This window comes from Polyergus mexicanus, unplaced genomic scaffold, assembly GCF_030449975.1.
Source record: "Polyergus mexicanus isolate NDT 795.1 unplaced genomic scaffold, iyPolMexi1.0 SCAF_9, whole genome shotgun sequence".
NCBI lineage: Eukaryota > Metazoa > Arthropoda > Insecta > Hymenoptera > Formicidae > Polyergus > Polyergus mexicanus.
The window spans coordinates 1,333,456-1,349,672 of record NW_027223329.1 but is presented as its reverse complement, the minus strand read 5'-3'; the positions used below and the strand labels follow the sequence as shown (position 1 = coordinate 1,349,672).

At 34.8% G+C, this 16,217-nt stretch overlaps 2 protein-coding genes across 2 annotated transcripts in view; one reads left to right on the top strand and one right to left on the bottom strand.

Annotated features, from left to right (window-relative positions):
• The window catches only part of LOC138936379 (uncharacterized), a 406,360-nt gene that overhangs the window by 310,404 nt on the left and 79,739 nt on the right, over positions 1 to 16,217 (top strand). The gene's annotated exons all lie outside the window — the stretch shown is intronic.
• Positions 1,421 to 15,901, bottom strand: LOC138936293 (sorting nexin-8). The gene is made up of 9 exons (XM_070301567.1): positions 15,576 to 15,901; positions 14,284 to 14,411; positions 7,030 to 7,162; positions 4,694 to 4,884; positions 4,402 to 4,519; positions 3,780 to 4,239; positions 3,150 to 3,366; positions 2,703 to 2,891; positions 1,421 to 2,425 (listed from the first exon to the last, which is right to left on the bottom strand). Exons 1-9 carry the CDS (start codon positions 15,598 to 15,600, stop codon positions 2,342 to 2,344), a joined length of 1,545 nt encoding a protein of 514 aa, XP_070157668.1. The 5' UTR covers positions 15,601 to 15,901; the 3' UTR covers positions 1,421 to 2,341.

Sequence of the window (16,217 nt, the reverse complement as noted above, 5' to 3'; positions counted from 1 at the left end):
TAAACGTTACTTCCGTCTGGGTGAAACTCCAATGTGTTTCGCTTCTCGATGAGTACGTAGAAGAGAAAGGCTTGGTTAACCGCCTTTAATCTAAAATGCTGGTTGTCCGAAGAACGACTACCATTCGCCATGAGCTAGACGAGAGCGAGGATTTCAATGAATCTTTTAAAGATCTTATTTCGAATTGATGCGCGCGCGGACACAACTCATATTCGATCGCCTATTTACGAGGAAACGATACGCTAGCTCTACATATTGTCAGTCCTTACACGGTAGTAAATTGCCACTTTGGTGACCCAGCAATAATTAATGTTTTGCGGTAACACGTGTCTTTTCGCGGCAAATAGAACGTAAAAGACAGAAATTGTCCAGATCGGATAAAGTTTTCCATGGAGAAAAAAGTTCTTCCCTTTTTAGGAATATATTAGGTGTACAACTTTGCTTCCGCCGTTTTCCTATAGATGGCTTTAGCGGTAAGTAGTGGTCGAAATAAATAGATCATAGACGTCGTGCGATAAACTTGGGCATCTGTCAACATAACCCCATAGAAACATTAGTCGATTTGTGTCTACGTCATAAAGTTATTCTCGATTGAAAATGTCAGTTTACGAGCCAAATTCTCGTCATTTGCGGGAGGTTTTAATTTTCTGCTTCAATATGAAGAAATCTGCGGCTGAGGCTCATCGAATGCTCTCGAATACTTATGGTGAAGCCGCTATTAGTGAAAGAACGTGTCGTGAGTGGTTTCAACGCTTCAAGAACGGTGATTTTCACATCGAAGACCGGCATAGCGGTGGAAGAGAGAAGGTTTTCGAAGATACAGAATTGGAGGCATTACTTAATGAAGACTCGAGTCAAAGTCAAAAACAATTGGCACGATCATTGGGAGTGGACAATACTTTGAATCATAAATGTATAACCAGTTTTTTACAATAAAGCTTCGAATTTCGGAAAAAAATGGCGGAAGCAAAGTTGTACACCTAATACACCAAAATGTTTGCATATTCTTAATATTAATTTTAATAATTTAAACAATTAATATAGAACGTGTATATAAGGTTCTCATTAAAAGGTTCTATATAACTTTTAATGTGTCCTTCGAGATCACCGTGCCGACATCTATGACGTTGCCGTTCAAGATGGTATTAGTGGACTACGTTACCTACGAAAGCGCGAAATATGTTTTGCATATTCGCTGTTTCGAATAGCGATCGCATATTTATATGAATAAGCTAAGGAAACATGCTGTTCGCCTTGAACGAATTTATTATATAACGCTGCAATATAATATTTTTTCCTCGATAACGCAATACGTAACTTTTTACTTGATCTTTTACTATCATTAAAAAAAATTGCAATTTCAATATTCATTAATTTAAATATTTAAATATTCATCATGAGAGACAATCATAATTTTAATCATCGTAAAATATTTAATTCCAAAAAAATAGATATTTTCAAAATAACAATATATTTCATATCATATATAATATTATAAACATAAGTATTGTGTATGCAAATCATCTCAGAATTATTGTCAATTTTTAGACTTATAAATTCTTTAATCATTTTGATATTAAATATCTCGTTTTTAAAAAAGTTATTAGGCTTTATTCATTAAATCAAAACTTTCCCATTTTTTACATCAAACTTGTGCTGCAAAAATAGATTTTTTATTAAATATCTCGAATGAAATACCAATAATTCTGAGACACTCTATATATACATGATCGAGAGTATCCACGATCAACGTGGCATACATAAAAAATTTTCAGACTATTCATATATATATAAATTTTTGAATTATATCTATATACATTTACAATTGCTTAGGCATTTTATATCGATACGACATATATACAACCCATAAGTCCTTATGTACATAGCGATATAACAATTTTATTAAAAATATTTGCTAATCTATAAAATATATTAAGTACACAATAAAAGGAATGTCTGAAAATTAAACGCGCTATACGCATTCGAGATTTTTGTCGTTATATATAATTATATAAAAGATAAATATCTGGTCAAAATATCAAACATGGTACATATAATCGTCTAACAAAGCGATATACAAAATAATACAAGAATCTATTTATTCCATTAATATATAAAATTAATATTAGCATATAGAATCTATGTAGTCACTGGACAAATTGAAGATCTTGTATCTCTTTCTTCTTCTTTCGATAATCATATATATATATATATATATATATATATATATGTACCATATATACGTACCACGTATATGTTTATTAAAAATCGTATACAAGTTTCGGTTATCAATTATTTGACGGTATATAATTTGCTGAGATAAACACGAAACTTTATTATGCTATCCTTCGTTGGATCCGCTTGCCAATTTCTCAGGTAAACACTTAGTAATCGTCGGTTCGATTAGTTTCCACACTTCGGCCAACTATAAACAAACATTTGCATCAGCAATCTCTATCGTTTGGTTTGGTTTCTTATATAGAATATATTTTTGTAAAGAAATATAATATCGTGTAGTATAAACATAAAGAAGTTGTACATCGAAGAAAGTATACATGAACGAAACTAATACGAATTTTAAAAAGAATACTATCCCCATCCAACAACTCACCAAAATCTTTGCGTTTGTTTGCAAAATGAATAAATTCATTAATCAGTAAATTATATAATATTGAAAATACTGCGAGCTGGTGACGACTTACCTCGGAATGTCCGCGGATTTGTACGCTGACGAGACTTTGTAGCACGGTGGCGAGTATCTCTAAATGTGCGTGAACGAGCTGCGTCTCCATGTGCAGGCAAAGCAGCGAGAAGCAATTTCTCAGCTCGACGTTGGCGATCACCGATTCCTGGGAGACCATCTTGTTCTCAAGGTACTCGACAGTGTCAGCCTGAGTATACGATAAAATCGCATACAATCTTCTCGAAGTGAGTATGCGTATGTTTCGCACCGCGCGTTCGCCAACTCTGACGGATTATGTAAAACCCGCGGAGGAAGTTAAATTTATTCTTTACAATAACGAGTCTCCCCCCGCGCTTCCTAATTGTACCACTATACGATTACGACAACGCGATTGCTGGTTAAATTATACGTTTCATGCGGATGAGTCACAGTTTACCGCTAATAAATCTTAAATAGGTATACGTACGTCGGTCCCGCGAATAACGCCTTGCATCTGCCGCTTCTTGAGAGATAACATGGTAGACAGGGCGCGTTGATGATCGGCGTTAACGCCTCGCTCGTGTCTCTCGCACAACATTCTGTGTGCGACTAAAATATCCAGCAGAAGATTCAACCTCTCGCAAACCATAGTTTCCTCTCTGACAGCCTGTTGGAGAGCTCTGCTCGATAGCAGGTTGAATTCTCTAGAATCATGTATTTTTAACTTTGTTTATTCTATATTTTATTTAAACGCAATCGAGAGTTTTTTTTTAATCGAACGAAATTAATTGTAAAATTAAATATAGTGATAATAAATATAAAGAAAAAAGAATTTTTCAGATTAGATTGTCTGTGAAGTGTGTCAAAATTACCGAACGATCTATTAATCACAGAATTGTTACGCATCGTTTAATTTTATCTATTTGTATGACTTTTGTTCCCATGTATATAAAAATGTTATTTATTTTTACGATAAAACTATTAAAAAAGCACAAGGAGCTGTAATTTTATTTTTAGAATCTTAAAATACAAAATTTAAAAAAATAAAAGAAACGATTCGTGATGAGTAACGAGAGCTTTCAAGTACGATTCGCGTTTATCGATATTTAATTCTTACTTTGAGATTACATGAAAGCCCTTCTTCATGTCTTGCCAAAGGATGGAGCCGCCGGTGACCCAAGTACCGGTGCCGTGCTGTTCCGCCGCTAAAGTGCTCAGCTGAGTGCCGAGCTCGGCCATATCCGAAGCGTAACTGTGCGATCTGATTGCCAGATTGTCGGCGATGTGCTTCAATCGCGAGATCCCGAGGAGTATAACGCGTATTTGATCGCGGCTGTTCGCGAACTCGGTTAGCGTCTCGGGTGGCATCAGCTCCTTCGCTTTGGACGATAGTTCCGACGTCGCGAACTCGTCCGGCACGCGTTTAAATACCTCGCGGATCTTATGCTGCGTCTCATCGCCGGTGAACGTGAAGAAGAATTGTACGATCGGGTCCCCGCTCACCACCGGATGGCGAGCGATCAGCGTAAGAAATCGCAATAGAGAACGCCGCCTTTCCTCGAGAAATTGCGAGTCCGCTATATATATAAAGGAGGTGAAATGAAAAACGAGTTGCTCGAAAATATCTTCCGTTCGTTATATTAATTATAATATTATAACATCATAATATTATACGAGAACGTATACGCATTTTTCGTATCGTATTCGACGAATACGCATATGTATATGTATGTATTCACCTCCCACGATCTTCTTTGGTGGTAATTTGGGTATCAATCTATAAGGAAACCGTGCCAAAAGGAGATCGTACAGCGACACGAAGTCATTATAACGTCTGTAGACCACGGAATTGAACCTCTAAAAAACACGAAATACACTCATGTTACTAGCTCGCATCGCGATATGATCCTTTTATGTTATTAAAAATTTGTATCTGGCTTTATTATAACGTTCTTAGCCTTTCACTACGTTCTCTTCTATTTATACAAACAAATACACATACAGACACATGCGCGCGGACTCTGGTAGTACCTTACTAGTGACTTGATATTCCACGTGCTTCAGGAAGATACCCTTTTTCTCGGGAACGAGGTTCACCTCGATTGCGTCAAGATTACAGATGTCTGAGTAAGTGTGATTCAGCTTGGCTGGATTGCCTCTGTGCAGCCTCTGCGCCAGTAACGTTACTTCCGACAGATCACCCAGGACGGGTACGGGTAATTCTGCACATAAGAAGATCCTCTCAAGGACGAATTTTTGACAGTTGTCGACCGGTCGTATTCAATGAAGAGATGACAATTACACAATTACGAAGCAGCAATAAAATTTGATTGAAATATATTAAGATAAACGAACTCGGGGGTGACTAAATGTTCTGGATTTCAATAAGGAGATGTCTTCTTCTCTGATCTCGGATGTTTGCATATATTTCTTCACTTTTGACTTTTTATAAATTCATAAATTTATCGATAAATTTATAAATCAGCTTTACATTCATAAATCCAATGTATCTATACACTTAAATAAATAAATGCAACACGTTTCACTTTGTGCATATGTCAATTTGTTTAAGTAAAATTTATTAAAATTAATTTAAAAATATAAATTAAAAGACGAAATTAAAATATTTTTCAACAATATTTATAATATTTATTTTTATCTCGTGAGAGAATATTTTTTTATTGTAAACGTATTAGGTTTATCTCTTTTTAAATACTATAGAAATATATCCTAGTTTCTTCCATTGCCATTTCAATTGTGCAAGATATAATTATTTTAAAATACTATAATGGATTAATAATTTCTGTGCTAAATAAATAGACTCGATATCCAATCAGATTCGTCTGTTCTGTAATGCCGTTACTACTCTTGAGGACCGATAGATAAAATCAAAATTGGAGTAACGAATTCGACACATGTAAAAAAATAGGGATTACATTCTAAACTTATTTTTTTCTTTTTCTGTGTCCTTTCCAATATGTATTACTTCAGCGGAAAGCGAGATCTCACGGCATTATTATTCCTTTGCCGTAGTAAATAATCATTGTCGCTACAACCTCGATAACGAAAGAGTCTCCTGACCTCGCGATACCTTGCTACGTACAAGCGACGCTTATTACGTTCCCATAGTTTTACCGTTCACTATAATAATGCCGTTTTTCTTCTACGCATTTATAATTTTACGTATAATGAGAACGAATAATATTATTTCGAAACAAGAAAAAGAAGTTTTCTCCAAACCACGAAACTGGTTGCATCGAGCTATTGAATTCTAGTAAAATTTTTTTGCTCAGTGATACAAGAGACAATGTCACGAAAAATGTGAATATAATCTAGTAAGAGTATGATTATCGATAATAATAAACAACAATTTAAAGTTTTATTCTTTTTCAGATAGATTAGGGGACGCGAGTATGTAAGAATACAATTTTATTAACACGCGCATATGAAATAATATAAATTAATTCAAATTAAATATACAGATCATGATAAATAATCATATTTCATTATTAATATTGAAGTAAAAACTAATATACGCATATCGCATACAGTAGCGTTCGATATAATATATTCTAACGGGAAGTTGCAGAGTATTTTCTTGAGTCGCGATAGAGTACGGACGTACGGATAACTTTCTAACGATAAGCAAAACGGCAATGATTTTGCTGGTCAATGACTCCTGTAATGCATACAGGTCTCTTGATATGTTAGCGAGGCACATTATCTAAGCACCTGTCCGATAATGGATTTATTCAAGACCTACTTTCTCAGCGCAATCTATACGGACGGATGTTAACGGCACAAAAGATCGTATATGGCCTATCTTATTTGCAGAGTAAGTTACGTATTGAAGCTATAAAAAATATAAGAACACCGTTGTAAAAAAATATTGATTTAAATTCAATACGTAATTTTCCTCGTTCGGCGAGACATTAATTATCGTCGCTTATAATCAATCTTCAATTATTGTTATTAACATTCGTTATTATCTGTCGATATTTACTGTCGTACAAATTTCTTCTCAACCAAATAGGCATATAATGTCAGGAATATGGATATAATCAGTATATAATTAGTTATTATACTTGAAAAATATTTTTTGATAAAAATACATTCTTAAAATATCTTTTTCTGGAATCCTAAAAAGTATATTTTTATTTCTCTTTCGTATTCAAATACCGTTTTCTTAGAAAATTATCGACAAAAAAAATTAAAATTATAGTTAAAATAAATTTATTTATAAAATTAAAAATTCTCTCTCTCTCTCTCTCTGACTTTTTTAGAAAGTTCGAATTTTTTCGAGACTAGTAATAGTACCTTGTGTTGCAAATTAAAAGATCAGTCATTTAAGGGTTAATCCGGCTAACCTTGAGATTCGGAATTTTCCAACAGCTTATCGCTCGGTTGCTTTCCTTGTTGAGCGAAGGCGACAAGAGCAAGCCCCTTGTAGAGTCCGCTTCTCGTAAGGTAACCCGTCTTGCTGTCTACCAGTTTCCATATCTGAAGAAAAACAGAGAAATCGCTTTAAGAATACCGCTTCGAATGTGTCTCTTATCTATATCTCATTCCTAAAGGTATTTCAATGTCAGTACTAATTTTAGTTCAATATTTATAAAATAATTTCACTTCTCTCTAAATAAAATAATTATCAGAAGTACAAGAGACTGTTTTCTTCTTGAAAAATAATATGTAGCAATGAAAAAAAAAAAAAATAATAATAATAATTTTACGAGACCGAGGAAGCGCCGGCAATCACATACTTCCCATACAGCACTGAAGCTTGCAACAACATTGCTGCAACATTGTAATATTGCAGTTTAATGTTGCAGAAATATTGCAAAGACATTATTTTACAATATAACTTTAGCAATGTTACAGCAACATTCCGAAAATATTACAAAAAAAGTATTCAATAATCGCTAGTTCATTCGTTTACCACTATGCGGCGCATGTTGCGCTATTTATTCCGCATTTAATTTTTAATCATGATGATTATATAAAGTTTACAAAGAGCGGCTAGTAAGATTAAAAAGATATAATAACTATTTTTGTTAATTTAAGTCGTATGATATGACCCTAATACAGGGGCTCAGACATTGGACTAAGAATTCTTTTAAGTTTCCATTCTTATATAAAATCAAAAATTTGATAATAATTTTTTAATATGCGATACTTCAGATTTTAATAAATAAATTTTGAGATTATATAAAGACAAGAGAGATGTGAAAAAACTCGTTGTATGCGTAAATTCACCACAATCTTTTTGCATCCGGATATCTGAATATTTCGGATACAAAGAAATAGTGAATTTACACAATTGCAAATTGAGTTTTTTCTTATTTCTCTCTTAGATATTCTCTGTCATTGAAGGAAGTCGAATGTGTACTGAAAAATTTACATTTTATAATTTCGTTATTATTATAATACAGAAAAACTATATACACGCTAGATCCTGACTCTTATAGGCCTAATTTCTTATTATTTTTTTCATATGTTAAGGATATTATGTCGATAAATATACATAAAGCAATATTGCATATATATTATATTGCTATGTTGCTGCAATATTATATTGCAATATTTCTGTAGGCGGACATTTTGCTGTTGCTACAATATCATAACAACGTTGCAGCAACATTTCGCAATGTTTCTGCAATGTTGCAATCTTGCAGAAAAATGTTGCTGCAATGTTATTGCAATCTTGCGGTGCTGTATGGGTTCACGTACGAATAACGACGCAATAGTAAACTCTCTGTGAATGAAGCTTAAGGATTAGCCCATAAATGAAAGTAACTGCATTCCGGGGATTTCTCTACCTTCCCGCACCATTCCACCTCTGCTTCCATTTTTACTCAGCTCTCACCTCCTTGTACTCTTTCTTCTCTTATTTTTGCGCGACACTTTGGCTCCCTTCCTTATCCCTTCCCCCCATCCTCTGAACTTAAAGAAACCACAAGATGGAATAAGCTACAGAGCACGAGTGCATGCGAACTTAGGTCGAGTGTATGCAGAGACGTAAATATCAACAAAGAGGAAAGGCCTCTGTCCCTTAATTTAATTATTATAATTTAGGGAAATGCAGATATAAAATGCATGTATACACAATAAGGAACTGGATGTTATACTTCTAAAATCGTAGATTTGTTATTAAAATTAAACTTAATATACATATAACTTATATATAGCTAGATTAATAATAAATTTAATAAACTTATACGAGGACAGTATATGAATAATTTTATATCAAGCGTACTTTGAATAGAAGATATATTTACATAAAAAATATTCCACTGATGCTTTGAAGAGAAAAATGATCTAAATAGAGAAAATGCAATCGAAAAGAGCAGGTATCCATCTACGCCACTGCGGGCATTCCTGTTCTCTCATTGCTCCCTCTCAAGTGTCGTTAAACCTTAATCAAATTCAAGCCGGGAGTAAATCCCAACAATAATAGATTCTTCATTCTAGCTACGTATGCGAAACGCGCGAACAAACAGCAAAAGTCTGCTCGGTTTTTTATTGATCGGAAGAATGCGATAGAAATCGTATCAATAAGGAGAGGTAACGAGAGCGAAATCGATAGAGATATCGATAAGAAGAAATAGAAATAGAGATATTTACAGAGAAGAGATAAAAAAAAAATATCGATACACATTGACGAGAAGGAAGATGTACAATAAAAGAGAAAGCATAGGAAATTGTGTATGCTTGAAAAAAATATGTAAATTTTTGATGTGATGTACAGACGTGGGGAATGTATACACAAAATAAATTGTATAATATCGTGCAAAGAAGTTTATGATAGAGAGATAAGAGAGCGATATCATTGCATCGAGAAACTCTTGCGTGCGACGTTGTACATATATTTGTGTGCCTTGGAATGTACGTGTACTCGCGAAACTTTATCATTATCATTATAATATTATGATAAGATGAAAAAAAAAGGATTAAGCTCTGTCTGTTACCAAACAACTATTTTTTACACAAACAATAGATTACGCATAACTTGTTAGAAATCCGTTAGGTTCATCGATTATTCAGTTACATAACTGGATAGACACTAATATTTTTTCAATGAAAAAAAAACAATCATTCTATACAGGGTGTATCTGAAATGAATGCACTAAACTTTAGAAGCGTATTGTAGAGGTCGAAATAAGTTTGGGGGAAAAATTAAAAATTGGCTGTATTTCAGAAAAAAAATGGCAGAAGGTTGAAATTTGGTATAGCCCCAGTAAATTATGAAGTAAAATAAGCCGCTAAAATGAAAAAATAACAACGTATATTATGAAATCATTAATTCACACATTTTCGAATTTTAACTCGGAGGGGGTTTTATTTGCATCATTTCAGATACACCCTGTATAATCTTTTTTCTTTTTTTGGATTTTCTTTCGTTTGGATTGTCTTTTGTTTGATTGCAATTTCCATCTTCAAAAATATGAAATATTCTTTATATTTGCAAAGATATTCTTAAGAAAGACACGAGAGTGTTTTCGCGCGAGAACGTGGGAGACGTATTGACATTCGAATCAATAAAGTTGGATGCAATCGCATACAGAAACAAATATAGTGTCTATGTAAGGACATACATGAAACAAGCCCCGTGTAACGAGAGCCTATATATGTTCACCATATAACGCAACATCTCTGAGATAATTATACGCAGGCACTGAAACAGCCAACATCACTCATCATCATCTCTTATTTACGTACTTGAAGTATATAAATCTGAGAAGACGATACTCAAACATCCCGCTGCGATTTGTAATATGATAGCAACGCACAATCGGGATCACGTGTGTTTTGACATGACATTAAATATCGATTTTCATAAAATTAATCGCGAGATATCAAGAAAATAATTTATTATATGTCCGATATCAATTAATACATCGCAACACGTATACTTATTTGCGATTAATTGGAAATTATTTGATATTAATTAACAATTGCGAAAACGAGGAAAATATTAAATTAAATAACGCGTTTTAGATAGAAAACGAAAAAAAGAAGATTTTTCTTGCGGCGATTTTCTTTCTATAACGGGATATATTTAGATATATAAAAATACATTGCGTGCCAATGCGGAAGACAGCAATCAAACGATTTCACCTAACAGGAAGACGACCTGTATGTCGTACGTTAAAACATACCGGGTGCTGTTACGTTGAACTTGTTTTCAACGTGTTTCAACGTTGGGAATGGATATTAGGGTTGTCCGCGGAAGTATCTACGGTTAATCCATTCTACTTAATTAAAGCAACGTCATGCAATAAAATTAAATATAATCGCAGAATAAATCATGTCTGCATAAGCCTAGAGAAAATAAAAGATACGGTTTTATTCTCTTTTTTTTATTCCGTATAAAAACGGGAAAAGATCATTAAATATTTTCGTATAATATTCTCCATTATTCTAAAATAGTTTTAATAGCGTTACTCTCTCTTTCTCTCTCTCACACATACCAATAAATTATATTAAAAAATCGTATTAGGTGTACAACTTTGCTTCCGCCATTTTCCTATAGATGGCTTTAGCGGTAAGTAGTGGTCGAAATAAATAGATCATAGACGTCATGCGATAAACTTGGGCATCTGTCAACATAATCCCATAGAAACATTAGTCGATTTGTGTCTGCGTCATAAAGTTATTCTCGATTGAAAATGTCAGTTTACGAGCCAAATTCTCGTCATTTGCGGGAGGTTTTAATTTTCTGCTTCAATATGAAGAAATCTGCGGCTGAGGCTCATCGAATGCTCTCGAATACTTATGGTGAAGCCGCTATTAGTGAAAGAACGTGTCGTGAATGATTTCAACGCTTCAAGAAGGGTGATTTTCACGTCGAAGACCGGCATAGCGGTGGAAGAGAGAAGGTTTTCGAAGATGCAGAATTGGAGGCATTACTTAATGAAGACTCGAGTGAAAGTCAAAAAGAATTGGCACGATCATTGGGAATGACTCAACAAGCAATTTCAAAACGCCTCAAAGATATGGGAATGATTCAGAAGCAAATTTCGGAAAAGAAAACGGCGGAAGCAAAGTTGTACACCTAATATTTATTATACTGTATACCAATAAAAAATACAATAAAGAATAACACACGAGTTATACTCTTTTTTGAAATATGATTTATTTTAAATATGTCATATAAAATAGAGAATAATTTTCTTCGAGCAAAATAGAATTCGTCATTAGTATGTATTATAATAGACATACAATTACTCATAGCATCTTGATTATTAATTTATAAAAGTAATCGTGCATGATGGATCATAATCATCAATCATAAACGTGAACAATACAAAGAAAAGAAAGAAGTATTATTTGATATAAAAACTTTACACACAATATACATCGAAACAATCTACAATCGGGATGATTTACGCTCTGCATTTTTATACAAATACATAATAATGGCATCCTAAAATATCCTTTTGATATAGTTACTCGTGTTAGAGGCTGTATGACGACAGTATGCATAATAAAAAAAAAATCCATAATTTCTTATACATTATAATCTATACATATGTAATCATCTTACATTACGATCCATAAAACTGTAGGAAGATAAAAAAGAAGTATTTTATATATAATAATATTCTATGCTAGACAAAACAAGTTTTCAATTCGCGCTGTATTTCTTAGAGCTATATTTGAATTTGCGTGAATCAAGATTATCTTAGAATGTCTGCATCTCATGAAATTTTAATTTCATGTAATGCAGCCTATCCGAGAATATATAAATATATAAGTTGAGATAAGAGCTAATAAGATCTTTTTACGTAATCTTTTTCTATAATATATTTAAATTGATAAAAATTTAAATATTCTCGCCGAAATTGTTCAATGCTGTCAAATAAAACTGATATTTCAATAGATAAGAGGGACGCTTGAGAATATGCTGGAACGTGATGTTTATGATGTTGTCGCGGGCAACAGACTGTGCGCGACAGTACGGTTGACCCTGCCACGTAATCTTGCATCATTATGAAGGGGCGTCCACGTTATCATTGACAGGCGTGTTGTCGAAGATGATAAAACTTCGTTCCCGATACGGCGCCTGCGAAATGTTTTTCTGTCTTTTTTTTTTTTATAGAAAATTATACACTGCCACATTGCGTTGCGTGATGCAACGTTGTATAATTGACATTGATAGCAATTTTCGCAGAATTAAACTGTGAATAAATTGATTGGTCTGATGAGAAAGAGAATACATATCCCGAACTGCGAATATTAACGCTACGTAATTATGCAGATGTATTAATATTACAACAGGTTAAGTTAAGATATTAGAGAACAGAAACTATCTGAGAGAGGAATATTTCTTTAAATCCGTATTTTTTGCGCAAATATTGAATAGAATTATTAACGTTCTCTAAATGTTTGATCGGAAAATGTTTAAAAGCGAAATTCACTTTTAATAATTTCACTAAACATATCGTTTAGCAGATTGAATGTTATCGAAATCGCAAGTAGCGATAATATTGTACGAGACACAACGCGTAATAAATTATTGCATGAAAAAAATTAATCGTTTCACGCTTGGAATTCGTAATATCGCATTTCGAGACGCAATCTCAGACCTGATAATATACGCGCGAGTTTGTAGTTGAGCACCGAGTACACCAGTAATACATTCAGAAACATCAATTGGTTTATTAATATCTTCGTAAATCACGTACACGGCCATGGAGATCTTTCTTGGAAAAGTAAACGTCATGTTAAATGACCAAAATACATATGTGCATTGCACGGCATCGGTAACACGAGAATAACTTTGTTGCGTATTATCCTGTCAGTCTCAATGAGACCCACGTGTTCCTAAACGCGACGATTCTCTCTCCGCGATCTGAATAACAAGAGAGACGCGAAAAGATCGCTAAATACATATTAAATTTATGCGGAGAACTAAGGATCATTGTGGAAAATCTTCAACTTGTCTTTTTCAATTTATCCCTAAATAAATGTTGGCGCGAATTTTTCCTGCTCTGAGATTTAAAGTTGACGTAAGCATCGCACGTCCCATAATACATACAAAATTATGATAGAAATATTTTTCTAATTTTTTTTTTTTTTTTTTATTAATTATTTACGTTGAGTTTTCGTTGCACGATCGTAGAAATTATGAATGATCGCGAAACGAGATCTTAAGAAATAAGATGATTCTCTCTCGGGAAGAAAAGCGTAAAAAAAAAAAAAAAGAAAAAAATACTTGTACATTTCTTGGTATATTTTACGTGACACTATCTAGTTACGATAAATCAAGAAGAACATAAATAGAGATTCCTCTTGGGAAAGGTCACGCACGGCACGCTAGAAACTGAAACCCCTGAGTAAGCTTAAATGGACCTCTTTGTAAAATATTATCCAACGAAATGCTTCTCCACCCCTTATTTATCATCATTTACTTTTTAAAAGATTCACAATAACAAATAATTCGATCGAAAGAACGAAAAAACTTTTCGATCAGATTTATATCGAAAATAATTTTCGGAAAAAAATAAAAAAGATAATATATACACACATATATATATATATTATTTTTTTCATATAAATCAATCTCGTTTTTTTTTTTTTCTAATAGATTGATATAAGATCGAGATGTAGAAGAGTTATACCTGATTGACGATGGAACCGTTTAGTTGTGACTTGACAAGGAGGGAGCGAAACACCTCGATCTTGACGTTTCCGTTGGTGGGCGAGCAAATCTTCTCGTAGACCTCTCTGTAGAACGCCGGTATAGAGCCTGGGATTTATGCAGGAGAGAAACATGAGACAGATCTTCCCAACAATTTCACCTCGCTCGCTCGCTCGCTCTCGATGGTTGTAACGAGGCCTTCGAGAGCGGCGTCCGTTCGCTCTCTATCTACGACCGTCCTCGTCGTTCGCGCGTGACGAAACGCAGAGTATGTGTGTGTATGCGTGTAAGTATGTACATAGATTTTTATCGATCGATTGTCTCGTAAATTAACGCGCTTTTGTTAAAAGGAACTGTAGGTGAGGTTTCTCCGCATTTCTTACGAGAAACTACGAGCTTCTATCACTAAGGATTTCTTTCACGAGAGATATTATTACATTTTGAAAGCAGATTCTTTATTTAAGTCACAAACATATTAACATTACAATCATACGTATATAATTGTAAAATTATCTGACTTTAAAAATTAAATAATTTTGATAAATTTGGCTTTACAAATACGCAAGATGTAATATCTTTCCATTTATTTACCGTGTTGTTGAATAAAATCTTCAATAATTAATATTTGTAATGTTACGAATGCATATGTTGCGAAAAAATATGGCACATAATGAAATTTTTGTCAAGGCAAAGTCATCTCCAAAGTGCTGGCGTTAACATGTATACACGCAAAATTCGTGACTTAACTTCTTTTTAACATCAATTATATTATTTTAGTAACATCATCCCATCATATTTTAAAATTTAAAGCGTGTCATGTCTAAGCGATAAAAAAAAAAACTCTCCTTGCATACAGTTATGAAAACGGTACAGAAATCAGATAGGACTAGACACGCGCGTCGTTACCGTTATTACCGTTGACTACCGGCCCCACGTATATGTCATTACAACGTGGATGTCGTGTCAAGATCAGCTGATTACCGACGAACACGACGTATCTTTAACGCGCAACTCTTAAGAGCGAAAAAGAAAAGCTATACATCCCGTAGCGAAATTTTCGTTCTCAACGAACGAGAGACATCCGCCCCGGCCTATATTCTAATTGCACTGATAAGAAGATCGGGGTACATCCGGATGGGACGAGCCGACGACCGCGTTTCCGAGCGGCGAGACTCGCGGATCAGCCGACGAATGCCGTCGACGAGAACCGGTCGACCTCGCCGGGAGACCTTGTCGCGAACTGTTACGGGGCCCCCCTTGCTCATCATTTACCGAACGACAGATCGGTCGACGCCATGTTGGATCATCCGTGGATCATCCGTGCGGGATCGGCGACGAAGAAGTCGACGGTTATCGTGAGCAGCGATCGATGAACGGAGACGAAGGTTTCAAGATTAGAGTCCCGTTCCGGGACACTGTCGTGCGCGCGGGCGCGTCAGCGACTTTGAAACTGCGCGCACTCGCACTCACACTCGCGAGCAAATTACGTTACGACACGTCGACGATGAAACGTTTATGCGCGGCGTCACATGAAAAGTAACAACTCACCAACGTACACCATCGCCGTATCGCGCGATACTGACGACCGACGAACGGGAACGGGAACAGGGACAGGGGATCCAAAGCTAGAATGGAGAGACTCTGACTTCGGCTAGCTTCGGATAGTAGAAGAGGACAGGTATACTGTTTTTCTGTCTCCTTCCTACCAAGCCGGCAACGAAGTATAAAACTCTCGTGTAAATGTTATATAATACAAAAAGGGATTATGAAAAAAACGTTTAACGCTGTCATGCGTATCAAGAAGCGTGCGAGCAGCGTCGCCCGTCGCCTTCGTACGAAAGTGACAGCTGACAGCAAGTGACAGAAACATTATTATATCTCCTCTCTTCTGCTATCCGAAGCTAGCCGAAGCGC